This window comes from Engystomops pustulosus, chromosome 6, assembly GCF_040894005.1.
Source record: "Engystomops pustulosus chromosome 6, aEngPut4.maternal, whole genome shotgun sequence".
Lineage (NCBI taxonomy): Eukaryota > Metazoa > Chordata > Amphibia > Anura > Leptodactylidae > Engystomops > Engystomops pustulosus.
The window spans coordinates 116,987,524-117,007,436 of record NC_092416.1 but is presented as its reverse complement, the minus strand read 5'-3'; the positions used below and the strand labels follow the sequence as shown (position 1 = coordinate 117,007,436).

General features: G+C 38.1%; 1 protein-coding gene across 14 annotated transcripts in view; it reads left to right on the top strand.

The window, feature by feature from the left end:
* The window catches only part of BCAS1 (brain enriched myelin associated protein 1), a 76,926-nt gene extending 57,460 nt beyond the window's left edge, over positions 1 to 19,466 (top strand). For 9 of the 14 annotated variants that reach the window (XM_072110653.1, XM_072110659.1, XM_072110658.1 and 6 more), the window contains 9 exons: positions 326 to 493; positions 1,466 to 1,507; positions 5,909 to 6,076; positions 6,513 to 6,554; positions 7,889 to 7,930; positions 11,857 to 12,000; positions 12,541 to 12,606; positions 16,357 to 16,659; positions 17,306 to 19,466. In XM_072110653.1, the coding sequence (XP_071966754.1) occupies positions 326 to 493; positions 1,466 to 1,507; positions 5,909 to 6,076; positions 6,513 to 6,554; positions 7,889 to 7,930; positions 11,857 to 12,000; positions 12,541 to 12,606; positions 16,357 to 16,659; positions 17,306 to 17,380 (1,050 nt within the window). In that variant the 3' untranslated portion in view covers positions 17,381 to 19,466. The remainder of the gene's footprint in view (positions 1 to 325; positions 494 to 1,465; positions 1,508 to 5,908; positions 6,077 to 6,512; positions 6,555 to 7,888; positions 7,931 to 11,856; positions 12,001 to 12,540; positions 12,607 to 16,356; positions 16,660 to 17,305) is intronic. The other 5 variants (XM_072110665.1, XM_072110666.1, XM_072110656.1 and 2 more) reach the window with 4 other exon arrangements.
* Positions 19,467 to 19,913: the final 447 nt, after the last annotated feature.

The window sequence follows — 19,913 nt, the reverse complement described above, 5'->3', positions numbered from 1 at the left end:
TTAATAACATTTTACCATTATTTAGCAAATATTTCTTAAGGCCCATCCTTTAACAGAAAAGTTAAGCATAGTTATTCAATAAGCTTTATGGCTATTCAAAAATGCAGTTGTTCCTGCTGAAATCACTCCCTTCTAACAACATAAAAATAAAATAGGTATGGGCTTAGGGAAAAAATGCTTAGTCATGAAGGTGAAAAAAAGGCTTGGCATCAAGGTGTTGAGTTACACAACTGTCAGTTTATGCAGTGGTATGTCTATATTTTTATGTGTCATGGCTTTCTATTTTACGTCTTTCTCCTCATCTAATAACTAATCTCTGTTGTAGGTTGTGATAGAGCAGCCTGTTGTCTCAGTGTCTGTAAACTCGGAGAAGCTGACCCCAGAACCAGTTATCACACCAGATACAACATCCTTAGACTCTTACACACAGCAACCAGAGAGTGAAAAGTCCAAAAAAGAAGCTGCTTCCCGCCCATTGCCATTCTGGAGGAAGGTTGGCAAAATCAAATGAGATGTCATCAGTTGTTTCTCTTCTTTATTAGGAAAGTGGCTTAACCAATAGAAAAAGACTGGCACCCCGTAGCCCTGTATCCAGTTCTGAGACAAGGACTAAACATGAGAAGCAGCTGCCGCTACCATGATAGCTATTGGCAGTAATAAAGTAAATACTGTATAGGGAAAGACAGCCTTATCCGTATGCTAGGGAAAGACAACATTCTGTAGCCACCATATACACTTGGTTTGCATTGATCACATATGATAAAGCAGGAAATAATCAGATTGTTGTCCAAATGACGGTTTTTATTTAAGTTCCAGATTTTTCTGACTGGGTATATGAACATTGTTATAGAGTCTCTCTCAAGGAGGTCATTGTAGGTATCGCGGCTGGGGAATTGTGCTTGGTACATATTAAGGCTACAATTCACATGGACGTCCGGCTCGCTCATCACGATGCACGGCGCATGGCAGTACACATGGAAAGATAGGACATGTTCTATCTTTTCCTCATGTACAGAGCAGTACAGTGCCACACTTGTTCGGCATTGTATTGCTCCATGTGCCTATTACCGTCTATGGGGATGTAAGTACAGCCGCAAGCTTGTGACAGCCCGTGCGGTCGGGTGAATGTAGCCTAAGGGCCATTGCATCTGGCTCTAATGGAGTGTGGAGACATTATAAATTTCAATATTGGATAAATTGTAGCTTGTAAATGTGATATTGACGTATGAAGGAACTGTTGTGTAGTAGGTAAAGAGGTACTCTACCTACGACAGTCTACTCCAGCTCTATAATTTTTTTTTTAAATTTAACTTTTTGACCATGGAATAGTTGCTTGTGGCCCAAAAGCAGCAAAAGTTTGTGTATATGCATTCATATAAAGTTTAATACCAGACCTTAACTCTTAGTGTCATAGTTTTCTAACACAAATAAAACTGCTAATTAACAAAAAAAATTTCTTCTTCAGTCTTTCAAAGCAGATCCACCCCGACAAAAAGACACTGAGAATGTAAGTCGTTGAAGTCAGGAAAATTCATATCATACTGATTTTATTATTTTTGTCTTTGTGCTATCTGTTTTCTTTGAGGATGACACACTGAGACATTCAATGGACCCATGCACATGGACATGTTTTTTACAGTTCCATGAGGAGGCTATAGAGAACTCAGAGCAGGACATATTACTGCCCATGTTTGCTGCTTAAGCCCTCCCGTAGAAGTTTATTGGAACATGAAAAATACAGTTGCCACATGGGTGTCATCCATGTGCTGGCCATATTTGCCTATCAGTTGTAACACAATCATGTGGCAAGCGGATTACACACTGATGTTACAGACCTCAAATATGGACCTTGGATCCATTGTTTGTGGCCCAAGTTGATTAGGAGGAAAAACAACAGGGCTATCGTGGGGCGCTAACCGTGTATTACCCAAAAATTCAAATAGAACAATTTTAGCCAAAATTACAAACAATTTTTAATGGTCTTGTAAGAATACAAACTAAATAAAACCATGAATTTATAAAAAACAAGTAAAAATCTTAAATGTCCAATCGTGATGCGTTTCGGGCGTTCCGCCCTTTCTCAAACATAGGACAAAAATAATACAATGCATATACTCACTCTTATATAGTAGACATAATAATAGGTACATAGGCAGCAGATGTATCACTTACACGTGTAGCGTTACGAGATGCCAGCTTCCGGTTCACACGCCGGGGAAACCTGCGAATGACTGTGTGCCAATGTGATCAGCCGACCCAGACACTATGCAAATACGCCTGCGTGGTCTGCCGTCCAGCGATACAACAGGATGTTTAGCTAGCAACTCCATAGCAACACCTGTAAGTATGGAGCGATAGATAGTAAAATGAACTGCAGCAATTGCTGTTAACAAGTGATGTGCCCAACATATGTTCTACTAAATTCTGTAGTACAATTCTTCAGCACACATAGCATGGCAGTTATACAGTCACAGTTTCTTAATGCCGATTTATACACATAGATTCTACCTAAATCAGAGGCTAATAGTAGTTACTTACAAACAATATCTATAGAGGAAATAAATATGTATAAAAGAAGTATATATAAAAAATATATATTAAAAATGTGTATATAAAAAATAGAATAAATAAATTCATTAAATTATTATTATTGGTTAGCTAATTCCCCTTAGACATAGAATAAATTACTTAGCTCCAAACGACTATATACAGAAACATGTTAGAAACAGAGTTTAGGAATGTAACACATGGACTACAATAAATATATTCATTATTTCTAGTAGATATTTTCTAAGCTCTCATTGAGTCCTGTGGGTATTAAGCTTTGGAGTTTAAATATCCAATACATCTCCCTTCTTTTAAAATGATTGAATCTCTGATGGGTGGCTGCATGTCGGAATACACTATGGAGAACAAACCCATTTTGTATGTTGTGTCTGTGTGTATTAAGTCTTTCCCTCAGTGGCTGGATAGTACGCCCGATGTACTAAAGTTTACATTTGCATTCCATCAAATAGATCATATAAATGCGGTTCCAATTATATCATCTATTTGATGGAATGCAAATGTAAACTTCAGTACGTTGGGCGTACGTTGGGCGTACTATGGAGCTTCACATGCTCTTGAGCTGGAGTGAATAGTTTTAGAATATAAAATAAGGAATGTATAGTGATAATAAATAGTGTGTATATAAAAAAATAATTTGTGTATAAATAGTAATAACATATAGTACATTGTACATAAACTTTATACTTACAATTAGTAATGATATGATATATATAAATAATTACCGTATTTTTCGGCCTATAAGGCGCACCAAAAATCCTCTAATTTTCTCAGAAATCAAAGGTGTGCCCTATAGGCCAGTGCGCCTCATATATGAACTTATACAGAAATGTGCTACAGACAAGATCCATCCTCAGAAATTTCCTGCACCTTCCCACACAGTATACAGGGTCCCTAGCTCCTGAAGTGCCCTGGCACCACAACTAACATTGTGCCCATCCTGTGCTCCCCTAGCACGGAGAGACCAGAGCCGCCATAGTGCCGACCACGAGGCAATCATCATCATCATCAGTAAACAATCCCCCATACCTGACAGCCCACAGGGGAAAGAGAAGGAGCCACAGGGAACCCCACAGGAATAACACCCTGCCTGAGGAGGGAAGAAGAAGGGGCAGAGGGAGACCGCTTAACCCCTGCTGCATCACCCTGCATTAACCCCCAGCAGCCCATACCTCTGAGATCAGAGCTCTCTGACACGCTGAAGACAAGTTTCCCGGGAAGTGTAGCTGGCTAGAACTGTGCACAGGTCTGCCACCTGATGGTCATTTTTAGGTACTGCATTTGATCCTGCGCCTTATACTCCAGTGCGCCTTATATCTGAACATAGATGTCTTAGCAGGCATTTATTAGAGGTGCGCCTTATACTCCGGTGCGCCTTATAGACCGAAAAATATGGTATATACTGTGTTTAGAACAGCAATTTACTTCTTCTACTACTACTACTACTAGTACTGATAATAATAATTAACAAATAATATAGTTTATATAATATATAGTTTGTGTATTACTAGATACGAATACCACATCTACAGTGGTGGCCAAAAGTATTGGCACCCCTGCAATTCTGTCAGATAATACTCGTTTTCTTCCAGAAAATGATTGAAATCACAAATTCTTAGGTATTAATAGCTTCATTTATTTTGCTTGCAATAAAAAAACAAAAGAGAATGAAAGCAAAAGTCAAATCATTGATTATTTTCACACAAAACTCCAAAAATTGGCCAGATATAAGTATTGGCACCCCCAGCCTAATACTTGGTAGCACAACCTTCAGACAAAATAATTGCGAACAACCGCTTCCGGTAACCATCAATGAGTTTCTTACACGGCTCTGCTGGAATTTAAGACCATTCTTTGGCAAACGTCTCCAGGTCCTGAGATTTGAAGGCTGCTTCTCCAAACTGCCATTGTGAGATCTCTCCACAGATGTTCTATGGGATTCATGTCTGGAATCATTGCTGGCCACTTTAGAAGTCTCCAGTGATTTCTCTCACATCATTTTCTAGTCCTTTTTGAAGTGTGTTTTGGGTCATTGTCCTGCTGGAAGACCCATGATGACCTCTGAGGGAGACCCAGCTTTCTCGCACTGGGCCCTACATTATGCTGCAAAATTTGTTGGTAGTCTTCAGACTTCATATTGCCATGCACACAGTCAAGTAGTCCAATGCCAGAGGCAGCAAAGCAACCCCAAAACATCAGGGAACCTCCGCCATGTTTGACTGTAGGGACCGTGTTTCTTTGAAGGCCTCTTTTTTTCCTGTAAACTCCATGTTGATGCCTTTTCCCAAAAAGCTCTACTTTTGTCTCAACTGACCAGAGAACATTCTCCCAAAATGTTTTAGGCTTTCTCAGGTAAATTTTGGCAAACTCCAGCCTGGCTTTTTTATGTTTCTGTGTAAGAAGTGGGGTTTTCCTGGTCATTCTACCTTATAGTCCCTTTTCATTCAAACACTGACGGATCTTACAGGTTGTCACTGTTGTACCCTCGGACTGCAGGGCAGCTGAACTTGTTTGGATGTTAGTTGAGTTTATTTATCTGCACAATCTTGCGATGAAATCTCTCGTCAATTTTTCTTTTCAGTCCACATCTAGGGAGGTGCCACAGTGCCATTGGCTTTACACTTCTTGATGACATTGCGCACCGTAGACACAGGAACATTCAGGTCTTTGGAGATGGACTTGTAGCTTGAGATTGCTCAGGCTTCATCACAATTTTGATTCTCAATCCTCAGACAGTTCTTTGGTCTTCTTTCTGTTCTCCATGCTCAATGTGATACACACAAGGACACAGGGCAGAGGTTGAGTCAACTTTAATCCATTTCAACTGGCTGCAGGTGTGATCTAGTTATTGCCACCACCTGTTAGGGCCACAGGTAAGTTACAGGTGCTGTTAATTACACAAATTAGAGAAGCATCACATGATTTTTCAAACAGTGCCAGTACTTTTGTCCACCACCTTTTTATGTGTGGTGTGGAATAATATCCGGTTTGGCTTTTTGACTATTCTTTTTGTGGTTTTCCATTGAAGACCAATTAAATAAAGATAATAATACCAAAGAATTTCTGATTGCAATAATTTGTTGGAAAAAACTGAGTATTATCTGACAGAATTGCAGGGGTGCCGATACTTTTGGCCACCACTGTATCTCTCTATCTATCTATCTATCTATCTATCTATCTATCTATCTATCTATCTATCTATCTATCCATCTATCCATCTATCCATCTAACAGCAATTACATCAGAATAAATACTAATAATGTATATTATGTATATATGTATTCTCTTTGCAATTCTGTCTGTCTGCAATATAACATCTGTGTATAACTAATCTTTGTTGTAGATTTTGGTAGAGCAGCCTGTTGTGTCAGTCTCTGTAAACTCAGAACCACCGCCTTCTGAAAAGGTTGTCAATGCAGACATAAAACCATTAGAAGCTGACACACAGCAAGCAGAGATTGAAAATACCCCAAAAGAAGCCCCTTCCCGACCAGTGCCATTCTGGAGAAAGGTCAGCTAGATGGAAATAATTGTGTGTTTTATATAAGTGCAATATCCCGCTAGCAGTCATACTATATGCTGTTTTCATCTCATTTTCTGTATGATTTACTTTTAGCATGAGAGCTGAATGTGCACTCTGTACATGCTGTACCCAAGAAATTATTCTGTTTTCATTCCATCTGATTTTTTGGCTTACAGTATGTTTTTGTTGAAATACTGCAAATATTGCAATTATTGCAAATACTGCAAATATTGCTTGAACAGCTACATTCATTCTTCATGCACAGCACTGTACTATGCTCTGCGTGTTCATCTATGCTACTACAATCATGATGGGTTGCTGTGTTCTCCTGCAGCATTGTTTTTATGGGAAAATTCTACTCTATAGTGCGGTCATGTGCAAAACAATTTTCAGCAATTTACTAACAAGAAGCTTTTTTCTTAAGTCTTTTAAAGGAGAGCTCCGAACCCCCAAGGTCCAGGAAACTGTAAGTTAAAAAAAAAATGAGCATCTGGCTCAATCAATAATTCAAAAGTAAAAAAACAGAATACTTCAATTGTTTAGAAAATAAATTGAAAATTGATAAGATAACATTATCCATGATAAGATCCATGAACATTTGTGGGTATGATAAACCTAATCCATGCTACATTAGTATGACCACCAGAAAGCAACTGTTACCTAAACGGACAGAACTTTTCGATCTATTCTATGGTGTCACACAAGGCTCTTTTAGGCCGTTTTTGGGCGGTCTTTAGTCATGGGTGTTCAGATTGTAAACGCATGCGTTTTTAATTAAGATAATTGGTAAACCTGTCAAAAACGGATGTGTTTTCAAAACACGGACGACTAAAAACGGCCCAAAAACGCCACGTGTGCCACCATCCTAAGGCCCGTTCCACACTTGCGAGTGTCATGCAATGAACTCGCATCACACTCGCAACACGTGCTGGCCTGAAACCTGCAAACCGGGACTGAACTCAGTATGTCAGAGACACCTGTACATCCTAGGGAGAAGTGGCTTATTACCGCTTCTCCCTTCTTTGCTCCTCACAGCATCGAGCTGAAGTAGCCCGATCTATAGACTCAGCGGTCACGTGACCGCCGGGTCTAGAAGGGTTAACCAGAGCAGCTGGGTCTACTTAGACTCAGTCCAGCTCTGATCAGAATCCCCACTCACAGGTGGTCATTTACCTCTATAACTGAGGCTATTATAGATGCCCCATTGCAGGAGAAAACTTGCATCAGAAAAACAATTAAGTAAAATTTAGAAAAAAGTGAAAATGACCTTTTATGACCTCATGGGGGCCATATTAAGTACAAAAACACACACAAAAAATTAACAAATATTCCTAAAATACATTCACATTACTTCATATAATTTAAAAAATCCTCCGCTACACTACAAAAAGTATCGCCATTGTCGCCCCTTTGCACAGTTATTTAAGAAGTGTCCATGCCTTTATTGTGTCACATGCGACCCTTTTGTAGCGCAGCTGCGCTAGTCTCCATACGATACAAAAATTGTTTTTCCCCATAACCCGTGATATTTTTACTCTCCGGAAAGTTATCCAGGCCTTTCTTGAACAATATGACCCTACCCACATCCAGTTTATTCGTTCATTCAATTAATGGAGCTGTTACATTGGATCTGGGATTAGGAAAACTAATATTCTATTATAGATATTGATCAGATTTTCTCTAGATTTTCATCACAAAATAATAATATAATTTGTTATGCATACTTTAAGGAATATTTCATACTTTTAGGATTAATAAATAAGATTCAGTTTTTAATAGACCTCAATGTCTTTTTCTTAGTCCTTACCAGAGGAACCGCAGACTGTTCTATTAACATTGGATGTAAGTGTCATAAACCATTAACAATAAAACTTGTTTATGTGTGACTAATTTGAACACCATTGTTGGCCATTACTAAACTAAAATGGGTCAGCTTTGGTTGAGACTGTATTGGCATAGTTTAGGCCTAAACTGTCATGATATTTGATAAATTTGATGCATGGTAACGCCTAAGTTGTCATGCGGTTTGATTCATTTTTTGCATTTTTAAGTTTAACTTTTCTGTCTTGAGTTGTTACTCCTTACTGGAGTGAGAATGACACAATTGTTGCAACTTTTTAAATCATTTTATTGTGTAAAATAACCTCACGAACAATGTAAAATGTAAGATGCTTCAAAAATATTTACACAAAAACCTGTTTAAAATTTTTTATGCAATATTTATGGCTGCATAAATTACCCTCTTTTTTAGGAATAGCAGGTGCATCTCTGGAAAATTATACGAGATGGAATAAGGATGTAATTCACACAATACAATATATAAAATGACCAGATAACTTTTAATTGTACTTAGCATTTGAGTCTAACATTTGCATGACAAACTAGATTAGAAGATATAAAAGCTGCTGCTAATAGCTGTGTCATTAGCATGTGTTGTGGAAGCTTATCATGATTTAACCTGCTTCCATATAAGATGAATTAGTGGCCGAACACTAATGCTAAGCTTAACATACATTAAATTAGAAGATGGGTAGCAGCCACACACATCTAGAGGTGGCTTGACCTCTTGATTTTTTTTTTAAATCAAGAGTAAGCTGTATTAAAGGGCATTTGGAGATACAATGCACATCGCAGATTCAGCACATAAACGGTGGTCTCACAGAACCCCATACAAAAGGGAAAAGTACAGAGAACAGAGTACAGTTATAGAGTATGCAGACTCAGTCCGCAGCCAAATTGCGTAAAATTTAGCATATGCCATTGTAGTGACAAACAAATTGAAAGATAAATAGCACAGAGCACCCATCTATGCACCTGTACCATATTCCCACTTTTAATAGTAGACAACTGCTGATACATTAGTTTTAAAATTATAAAAATGTACTTATTATAAACAAGATACAATGATTATACATGATATTAAGGATCCCTACATGCAATGCAATAGGACTATTCTACAACTGTGCTAGCAGCGGTAAGACAGGGGTGTCAAACTCATTTTCATCTAGAGCAGATCAGTCTTGTGGTTGCTTTTTAAAGAGAACCCGTCAGGCAAATTAACCCCCCTAAACTAAATATATTTTCATAAACTGCCATCAGAAAGCATTGTCCCTATCCCTTCATTGTCCCTCTACATGCCTGTGAACCTAAGCAATGAGGTCCTAAAGCTGTATGCAAATGACCTGTGAGATGTCCAATGAGTCATTATCATATTCAAGCTGTCATGAGTGGGAGGCACAGCCACACCCCCCGGTGCTTGACTGACAGTCTGTATAATGGTGTAATGGCTACTCCATGTGCTTCCTGGTGCTTGGGCCCCCTGCAGCCTGTGTGTGTGTGTATTTGGAGAGAGCTTGTGTATTAGGAGGGAGAGCATGTCAGCAGATAAAGCACAGACACTAGCAATGCTGTACTATACATTACAGACAGACATGACCAGGGGGAGGAGATGGGATGGGTAACTGGTGACATCACTGACGTCTCTGATCATGTGACCAGCCTTATTTACATAATAAAGAAAATATGATTTAACAATGATTAATGTATGAATTGACCAGATAAAGGCTAAGATGGATCCTTGTGAGCTGATCTAACAGGTAGAGGTGACAGAAATAGTGACAGGGACCTGGTGACAGGTGTCCTTTAAAGATCCAAAGTGTAGGACTGTATAAAAGAAACTCCTCCTCCACAGTTAAGCCAGTTGTGAATTAACCCTTTGATGGGGACCATTAAAGCTGAAAATATGGTTGAATAACCTTAGACCTTTTTCATTCTTATTCCATTTTTCTCCTTATTCAGTGTGATACTTATGCGCTAAGGCAGCAAAACAATTGAAAATAACCCTATTACCATAAAGGGTAAATTTAAAAATGATAGTACTTCTATGGCCAATGTCATTGAGTTGTGAAGAGTGTTTACAAGTGGTAACCATCCATAATCAGAAGCAGTCACACTCATATATCATTTGGTCAGTGTGTATCTGCAGTTGTGCATTTTAACCTTAAAGTCTCAAAAGCGTAACCTGCAGTAATGGTGAAAACTTAACATGCCACCCCATAGATATTTAGCTGAATATATTGTATACTTAGCCAAAAAGGGCTGTAGTGACCAACCAACTTTGGCCATGGCTTCTCTTGTGCAATCAAAGATTACAATGTCAACCTGCAAAATTCTCTAATGTTGGTCAATGGGGTCACATTCCAAGTTTAGGATTTTTTTGACATGTGTTTTTTGGTCATGTGGAACATTACCACTACACTAGAGTGGCAGGTGCCTCTTTGTATTGACATCTTGAAACTTCTTGTGACAATAGCACCTTTATTATATGCCAGATAAATTGTTATTTGTTGAATGTGTGTGTTCAAAGTAGGGTTTATGGGCTTATGGATTTGTTCTACTCCATGGGTAGACACACGAAAAAAAATCAGCTTTGTGCCATCCAACGGATTATACAACCACTCCTTTGAAAGGTAGAGCATGTCCTAGTCACAACAGTTTTTTTACAGATTATTTTATAGACTTTAGTTTAAGAGGATACATGAAAAACCGATACCAGAGTGAAACAAATTGGTTGTGAATAACAGGCTTCCTGCACAAATGTGGACAAAAGCCGCCTTGAAAAAATGGCCATTAACATCTAAGGCTGGAGCCACATGCCACAGAAACAATGTTGCAGTAGCTGCGGCACTTCCATAAAACATCAAAACTTTATTTTCATAGTAGATTAAAAAGCTGTACAAATGGCATGGTCACACTGGGCTAGACCTTCGCATTTTGAACCAGGCGGTTCTTATTGATGGTATAAAAAATATTCTGAAAATACAAAACATATGCGAAAACTCAAATGAACATAGTAAAAGAGAGAAAAGGAAACCACCCAACACAGTACGCTGGTAAATCCTGAACTGCGCCACAAAAGGGTCACTTGCGACACAATTGTGTTGCAGACACTTCTTAAATACCTATGCAAGCAGTTTCCACTAGAAATAACGTGCAAAGTCTGATGGAAAACTGGCGCAAGGGCCTTAATAAATGTGCCCCAGTGTGCTAGTGAAGCACAAGTTAAACACTTTGCATGAATACCTGCCAACACAATATGCTGATAAATAGGGATGAGTTGCACCTGATTCTGTAGTTCTCTGATTTTGTTTTATACTATGAATAAAAACCACCCGTCTCAAAAGGCATTGGCCTAGTCCTGTGTGACCATGATGTTTGTACAGATTTTTAATCTACTATGAAAATAAAATTTTTATGTTTTTAGGAAGTGCCGAAGCTCTTGTAACATTTTTACTATGTCTTGGATTAGAATCAACCAGCTGCTTGTGCACCCTACTATAATTGGAAGCATGTGCTCTTCGGATGAAAACAAGGTATGGAGCATTTGTTTGGACACTGGAGCCACATACCCGTGATCGGTACATGCAAAAGTGAACATGCGCTGGCTTGCTTTCACAAACCAAGTACAGTGCTGGAGGTGGGAGAATTTGCATCAGTATGATATGAAACACAGAGTCCCTGCTGGCCAGCAGAACAGAAGTGGCAAACTATAACCATGATTAAAGTTTGACACTGCTGTTTTGCAGAGAAGAAGTGCCAACATATTTCACAATGATGCAAAAAGTTTGGTCTCCGGCAGCGTGTTTGGTCCATGAAATCCAGCCAGCACATGGTTTGCTTTTGGTCTGTCTTACAGTGTCAGGTTTTGTGATGCTTCCATTATACAGGATTTGTATAGTTGAAATTTACAATATCACCTCTAAATGTAGAGTTCATCAGAACCAGAAGCACAGAGCAGCAAATCTAGCACTGGAAACAAAGGAGTCACCCCAGGCAGCAAGTCTTTGGAGAACAAAAGACCAGAAGATGGGAAGACTGCCAAACCCAAAATCATGATGTTCTTCAAACAGCTGGTAAGATGAAATGTGTATTTACCAGGTTGTCTATAGATTATGTAAATGTATGTATATGTGGCATATGAAATGGCACACAAATTTTAGCACATTGAATACAATTTTTATTTAATTTGTATCGTCAATAGAGTTACATGGTAGGTTTAGGTTAAATCTCGATGTTCTTCCATTAAGAAAATGAATAGCTGAAACCAAGTAATTGAAACGTTATTTTATATGTAATAACAGAAGGTGGACATACAATTCCACTCATGCAAGTCTATAGAAACTAAAGGGTTTTTATTTGCCATCAGTATTTGGTTTCCATTATTCTCTTCCATAACAAGGATAGTCCCGCCCTGGAAAACTATTTGCATGTTCCTTACTCATAACAGAAGATCATAAATACATTTTCATGAGTTCTATCTCACGTAATGTTATTGTTTAATCTAATTATCTTGTCATTCATTCTTCTATTGTTATATACCAATACATAGGTTGTTACAAATACTGAAACAAATCTGTAAAAGAAAACCACTTGTTTATTACTTGTTATTATAGTCAGTGTTGGGTGATGGAAGTAATATCAACCCAGAGAAGAGTACTGAGGAAAGCAACCAGGAGCCTGTAAGTGAAAATCGTATAGCACAGCAGGCTCTGGTGATGGGATTTCCTGTGAATTAAGCTTATATCATGATTGTGAAATCTATCTATCTAGATCTCCTATCTCTCCATCTAATAACAATGTTATATAATCAATCTATTTAGCATATAATACACACTGGAGATTGTAAAAGTATTTATTCCTCTTTAATTTTTCATCATTTAAATCAGAACAATGAAAACCAAGGAACAAACGACATTGCTCAGGGATAAAGTTACAATTTGGAAAAGCATCATTTCTTTACACCTCACAAATACTATAATACAACTTTCATGTGTGCTGCTCTAGCACATAAAATATCAATAGAATGTATCAGTCTGTGGTAGTAATGTTTAAAAATTAGAAATCAAATTAAGAGTTATAAATACTTTTGCACCCCACTGCATATATAAAAACTGAATTATTAAAAAGGTCAAAGGGAACCTATCATCAGGGACCTCATTTTGACTAAAGACAGGTTGCAGAAGGCCATTACAGCTGAATTGCAAATATATATTTCTGCTTTCTCTAAGCGTTTGCATTGCAATATAATTGTGTGTTTTAACTTACCTGGTTTGTCTGTCAAAATCCTCTGTTTGGTCCCAGGGGTTAACTTTGGTTTGCATGCATTTAAAAAAATATGTAACTTATGTATTCTGCTCACTCCTCAGCTGTCAGCTCTTAACTTTGTGCTCCTTTACAGAAACAAAGCTCACAGCCTGGTGTGCTGACATGAGTGGGGGAGGGAGGAGCTGTACAGGAGCACAAAGGTGGGGGCTGAGAGCTGATGAGTGAGTAGCACAAAGCATGTGGTGTTTTTGAAATGCATGCAAACCACAGCCATCCCCTGGGACTAAACAGAGGATTCTGTCAGGGTGAAAGGTAAGTTACACAATTATATTGTAATGCAAATGCTTAGAACAGGCAGAAAGTTATATTTGCACTGCAGGTGTGATGGACTTCTGCAACCTGTCTTTCGAGAAAATAAGGTTGCAGGTTACAGGTTCCCTTTAAGAGCTTAAGATTAAAATTTTTAGATATATGAGATAAAGCCTATTTTGTAATTCTTTTCTGCAAAGCTGAATTATTTTATAAGCTAAAATTGATTATCTGGATTATCTAATTTTCCTAATAATATATTGTGGGAATACTCAGAAATATCTGGCACATTAACATTTAACTCATTGAAGTAGTTGTCCCAAGTTGGATTGGATTGGGATCGCTAGCCTTGACACCCTGGGATCACCTAGAAAAGAAACTTATAATTAACAGCACACCGCGGGGACAAGACATCCGGTACTCTGGGCTGCTAATTATGCTCTCACATGAATTAACATTACATCATAGAGATGCCTTGAGATTCTCTGCATGTCTCTGTATACAGAACATTAGTAATAGTGATCTGGGCTGTTATCTGTGATCTGTATATTAGTACAGGAAAGAACATATACACCCACCGGCCACTTTATTAGGTACACCATGCTAGTAACGGGTTGGACCCCCTTTTGCCTTCAGAACTGCCTCAATTCTTCGTGGCATAGATTCAACAAGGTGCTGGAAGCATTCCTCAGAGATTTTGGTCCATATTGACATGATGGCATCACACAGTTGCCACAGATTTGTCGGCTGCACATCCATGATGCGAATCTCCCGTTCCACCACATCCCAAAGATGCTCTATTGGATTGAGATCTGGTGACTGTGGAGGCCATTTGAGTACAGTGACCTCATTGTCATGTTCAAGAAACCAGTCTGAGATGATTCCAGCTTTATGACATGGCGCATTATCCTGCTGAAAGTAGCCATCAGATGTTACAGGGTACATTGTGGTCATAAAGGGATGGACATGGTCAGCAACAATACTCAGGTAGGCTGTGGCGTTGCAACGATGCTCAATTGGTACCAAGGGGCCCAAAGAGTGCCAAGAAAATATTCCCCACACCATGACACCACCACCACCAGCCTGAACCGTTGATACAAGGCAGGATGGATCCATGCTTTCATGTTGTTGACGCCAAATTCTGACCCTACCATTCGAATGTCGCAGCAGACATCGAGACTCATCAGACCAAGCAACGTTTTTCCAATCTTCTACTGTCCAATTCCGGTGAGCTTGTGCAAATTGTAGCCTCAGTTTCCTGTTCTTAGCTGAAAGGAGTGGCACCCGGTGTGGTCTTCTGCTGCTGTAGCCCATCTGCCTCAAAGTTCGACGTACTGTGCGTTCAGAGATGCTCTTCTGCCTACCTCGGTTGTAACGGGTGGCGATTTGAGTCACTGTTGCCTTTCTATCAGCTCGAACCAGTCTGCCCATTCTCCTCTGACCTCTGGCATCAACAAGGCATTTCCCCCCACAGAACTGCCGCTCACTGGATGTTTTTTCTTTTTCGGACCATTCTCTGTAAACCCTAGAGATGCTTGTGCGTGAAAATCCCAGTAGATCAGCAGTTTCTGAAATACTCAGACCAGCCCTTCTGGCACCAACAACCATGCCACGTTGAAAGGCACTCAAATCACCTTTCTTCCCCATACTGATGCTCGGTTTAAACTGCAGGAGATTGTCTTGACCATGTCTACATGCCTAAATGCACTGAGTTGCCGCCATGTGATTGGCTGATTAGAAATTAAGTGTTAACGAGCAGTTGGACAGGTGTACCTAATAAAGTGGCCGGTGAGTGTATGGTGCCCCATTGGAAAAAAGGTATAATATAAAAAAAAAATAAAAAAAAATGAATAAAGAAGAAAAAATAGGAATATAAAAATAATAAAACATCCGGCACTTAAAAAAGAGCAAATATCTCTGAACCAACATGCATTATTTTGGAGAATCTGTCACATATGAGTTGTGTGTTAATAGGTTTTGTTTGAAACTGAATGTACATCACACCATACATTTGAACTAATTATTTTAAAGATTGTAAGCTCTTGTGAGCTCCTGTTATTCCATCTGACCATGGTACTCATTTTGTTTGTATATGTAACCCGTTATCTTTAAAGTGTTGAATATGACAGCGTTATATAAATATTTATTAAGTAATTATCATTATTATTAAAATATAGCAGGGACACTTTTCTTTTTCCTCATGTTCTTGACCAGATTTCCCTTAAAGGGTTCATCCATTTTACGTTTGTGGACCCTATACATTACAGATGTATTGGAAAAATGAATTTTGCAGTGTTGCTATATTATGAGACCAATAACTTTTTCATACATTGGTGTACAGAGCTGTATAAGGTGGCATTTACTGTGGGATGAGCTGACATTTTAATTGATACTATTTTGGGGACTGCATGACGTTTTGATGACTGTTTATTAAAAAATTTTGCGTGGCAACATGGGGAAAGCCAGTGATTTGGATGTTTGTTCCAGTGTGTACTGCAGGGAATTATCCTTACTATAAATGAAACATGATTATCTTTGTGCCATTATCTCTATTTCCGTTTTGGGGATGGGGTCATTTGGATTTTTTTAAATATTTTTTATGTCCCCTAGGGAATTTGAATCCTATGGGATCTGATTGCTTATACAATATTCTCCAATATTACTGTATTGCAGTATATTTAAAATTCGGTTTATCTGTATTAGTGATTAGAGATGAACGGAACTGAACGTCCCGTTAAACAATGTTTCCATCACCAGGTTTAAGTACAGTTCGTAGCAATTGACTTCCACTCAGGTATTACCACTACATGAATGAAAGTTTTGAATTAACTAAAGGTTTCATTTTACTTTTGCAGACCCTAGATATCACAGATGGAGTGGAAATCAGTAAGAATGATAAGACAGTGGTCACAGCTGTGGTAGAACCACCTCCACCTCCACCCCCACCACAGAAGGGAAAAGACAACATGAAGGAGAAAAAAGCTTCAGTAGAAAAACTAAACAAGCAAGAGAGTCGAGAGAGCGCAGAGGCAGCCGCTTCCCTACAGTTCCAAGCTCCAGATCCAGTGCAGGTGGAAATTGGAGTGGGGGCATCTAAGGATGGCCAGCTGAAGAGGACAGAGAAGAGGCAGTCTTTAGGCAGCTTTTTTAAAGCCATTGTAAGTCCAAGAAATTTGCAAATTCAATGAGGCTGATGTTTCAAAAAACAACGATTTATGCACTGATTTTTACTAAAGAGCTTCCCACTTCTTAATAATTGTGGAGTATTGCCCACACAACGATTTAGAGGAAACCTACCATAAGGAATCTATCATCAGAGGTATATCTGTTGGTAGATTCCTCCTGGCTGCCTCTGCCCTAGTATGTAATTTAATAATCCTGAACCAAAACGTACTTGTTGAAAACTTGATTTTATTAAAAAGTAAATTAACTGGAGAGGCTACTAAGCCGTGTACTAGCCTTGCCGCTACTGGAAGTTAAGGCTACTGCAAGCCCCAATAGCCTCTGCAGCTAATTTACATATAACTAAATTAAAGTTTTTAATATGTTAAGTTAGATGATATAGATTTCAGGTATTATCTTGTTATAGTAAATCAGATTGGTCAGGACTTTTTAACCACACACATGAAAAGTCCCACCCAGTTAGGTGGCATCTTCTAAGTGACTTACACCACTCACCCACAACATCCAAAATACAGGGAGAATATATATACTAGAGAGCTGAAACCTTTCCTTATTGTAACCTCTGTTATTATGTCATGTATATAACCAGTTGTACTATTAATCTCTTATTAATCATTTCAGCGGCCTAAACGCATGTATGATGCTGAGGTGCAGACAGACCCAGTCACCATATTACCTGCAGAGAAGTCTAAATGACTATATGTAAAACTGAGACACAGCTGGCCACGATGGGGATGAAGGCAGAGACCATTCATGTATATTTCAGCTGTAATCTGTACATAATTTTTTTCAGTGATATAACAGAAAAAAGTAGAAATTTGCAATAGGATTTTATATATTCCACATGTTTATCTGGGTTGTTCACTATCTCTTTATGTTTTACCTACTGTAGCTAGAAGTAATAAACTTAGAGGAGGCATGAGAAAGTGCGCATGTGATGACCCCTAGTGAAGAAGACGCAAGACTGCATGCAAACCCATACACCTTCAGCTGGCAAACAGTAATAAAGGGGAATATAGAGACATATCAAATGCAAACATCAGTACATGGGGATTCAAATGCTAAGGAAATGGCACCAAAATGTATGTTCATGATAGGAAATACAATGGGGCAGATTTTTCAAAAGTTTCTATCTACTTTCTATAAAAGCACTATTAACTAAATGATGGGCTTCTTTTAGCTAAAAGTTGTTTCCCTCTCTATCTAATAAAATGCAGTTATATTCCCCGGCATCAGAGGGGGCGTGTCCTGCTCAGCCGACCCTCCCTTCTACTCCTCCCTATGTCCCATGTTTCTTCTCATCATGTCATGTGACCAGGTTGATGTCATCTAAAGTTCTTTATCCCCCTTAAATTTGCCATATCTCCCCCATCCCCATCCTCCATGGAGGCTGCTGTGATTTCATGTGAAACATCTTAGATGCCATCATCCTGGTCACATAACATGAATGTAACACAATGCATTTTAAAAACAATATTACACAATGGGGGTCATTTATCTTTATTTTTCTTTCTGCATTTTCTGTCTTTTTGGGGACCATTGTTTGCTGGACATTTGTTTTTCTTTAGTAAGATACATTTATTTTTTTTATTCCAGATGCTCTAAATGTCACAAATGACATTTATTATTTCAAATTGTCTCAAATTTGTGACATTTATTGGTGCAAAAAATTCCAGATTAAACCATACCTAAGGAAAAAATGAGATTGATAATTTACCAAAGGAGAAGACGGAAAAAAGACATAACTAGCCAAAACAAAGAGAGATAAGATAAATGACCCCCAATATTTCCTATATGTAAACAGAGTTTTAAATTAAGGGGAAATTTGTAGAGATCAAGAACTATGGACATTTCCCACTTTCACTACTAATGATGAAACATTCAAAGGAATACAAAATATATAACAAGTGCTGTTCAAGGATGTCCAAAGCATCTTGGCATGGACATACTAAATTTATTGCAATGGAAACACTTCTCAACTTGATTATGCCCTTATGTTATTGGCAGCTGTGGAATCTGACAGACATTGATAGGGAAACTTTTGATTTATTTTTGGAGATTCCAGGTAAAAGCAGTCCTCCCCAGTTTTTCAGTATTTCTTAATCATGGATGGGGCAGAGGCAAAATTTGTATTGTCTTGCAAAGAGGGATGCACATGTTAGGTGGTATGGTCAAACTAATTGACTGTGAGGTCTAAGCCTATACAACCAGATTTTCTCACATGACAATGCAGAATAGACATTTTCACAATTTTAAGCAATATTTTGTAATGGTGACTGTTTTCAGCCATACATTCTGCGGAAATAACTCCATCACTTCTTCAGCCATTAAATAATTTCCCTTCAATATATATACATTAGATATTTCAGAAAGTTCTGCATGTTATTCCGGGGTCATTAATGAAAGGAACAGAATGTTGATAGTTATACTGATAATATAACATCAGAAGAATAATAAATCCATATGATATGATTCAATTTAAGTTTGTATGATAGAATATACATGAAACCAGCAGTAGGGGGCGGCATTGGCACGCATTAATTATTGTACATAGACTAACACCACTTGTCTTTTTGATAATCAAGCCTAATGTGAACTGCGGTTGTTTAATTGGCTAATGAGCATTAACGAGTCTGGATCTGATCTTTGCCTGTCGGTGACATTGTTATCTATAATGTTATGTATGGGTTCACATGTATCTGGTTTGTTTCCTCCCATTGTATTCATCAGTAATAAAAATGTCTTTGGTGTACAGAGATAAATAAATACAGCATATTCCTAACCACTGGTGTCTGTTCTTGTTGTGTATTTAATGTGTAGCACATAAGGGGAAAACAATGCATAATATTTAAACATAGAAGAATAAAACCTAAATGATTCTTTTCACAATGATAATACTCAGAAACTGTTTTCTTAAATGATAATAAAATATATAAAACTTAAATCATTTGTGAACTGAAATTCAGACCATGTGTATGTGATAGAATCTGTCAATTCCGATTTGAAATATGTAGGGAGCACCATTCCTAAGCCCAAAACACAGGCTGACGAACACCTGACTAATATAGAGAAAAAATCCTCAGGAGTATAAGGTGCTGAACAACACCATCTCTCTCTCATATATATATATATATATATATATATATATATATATATATATATATATATATATATATACAGTATAGAGATATATATATATATATATATACAGTATAGATATATATATATA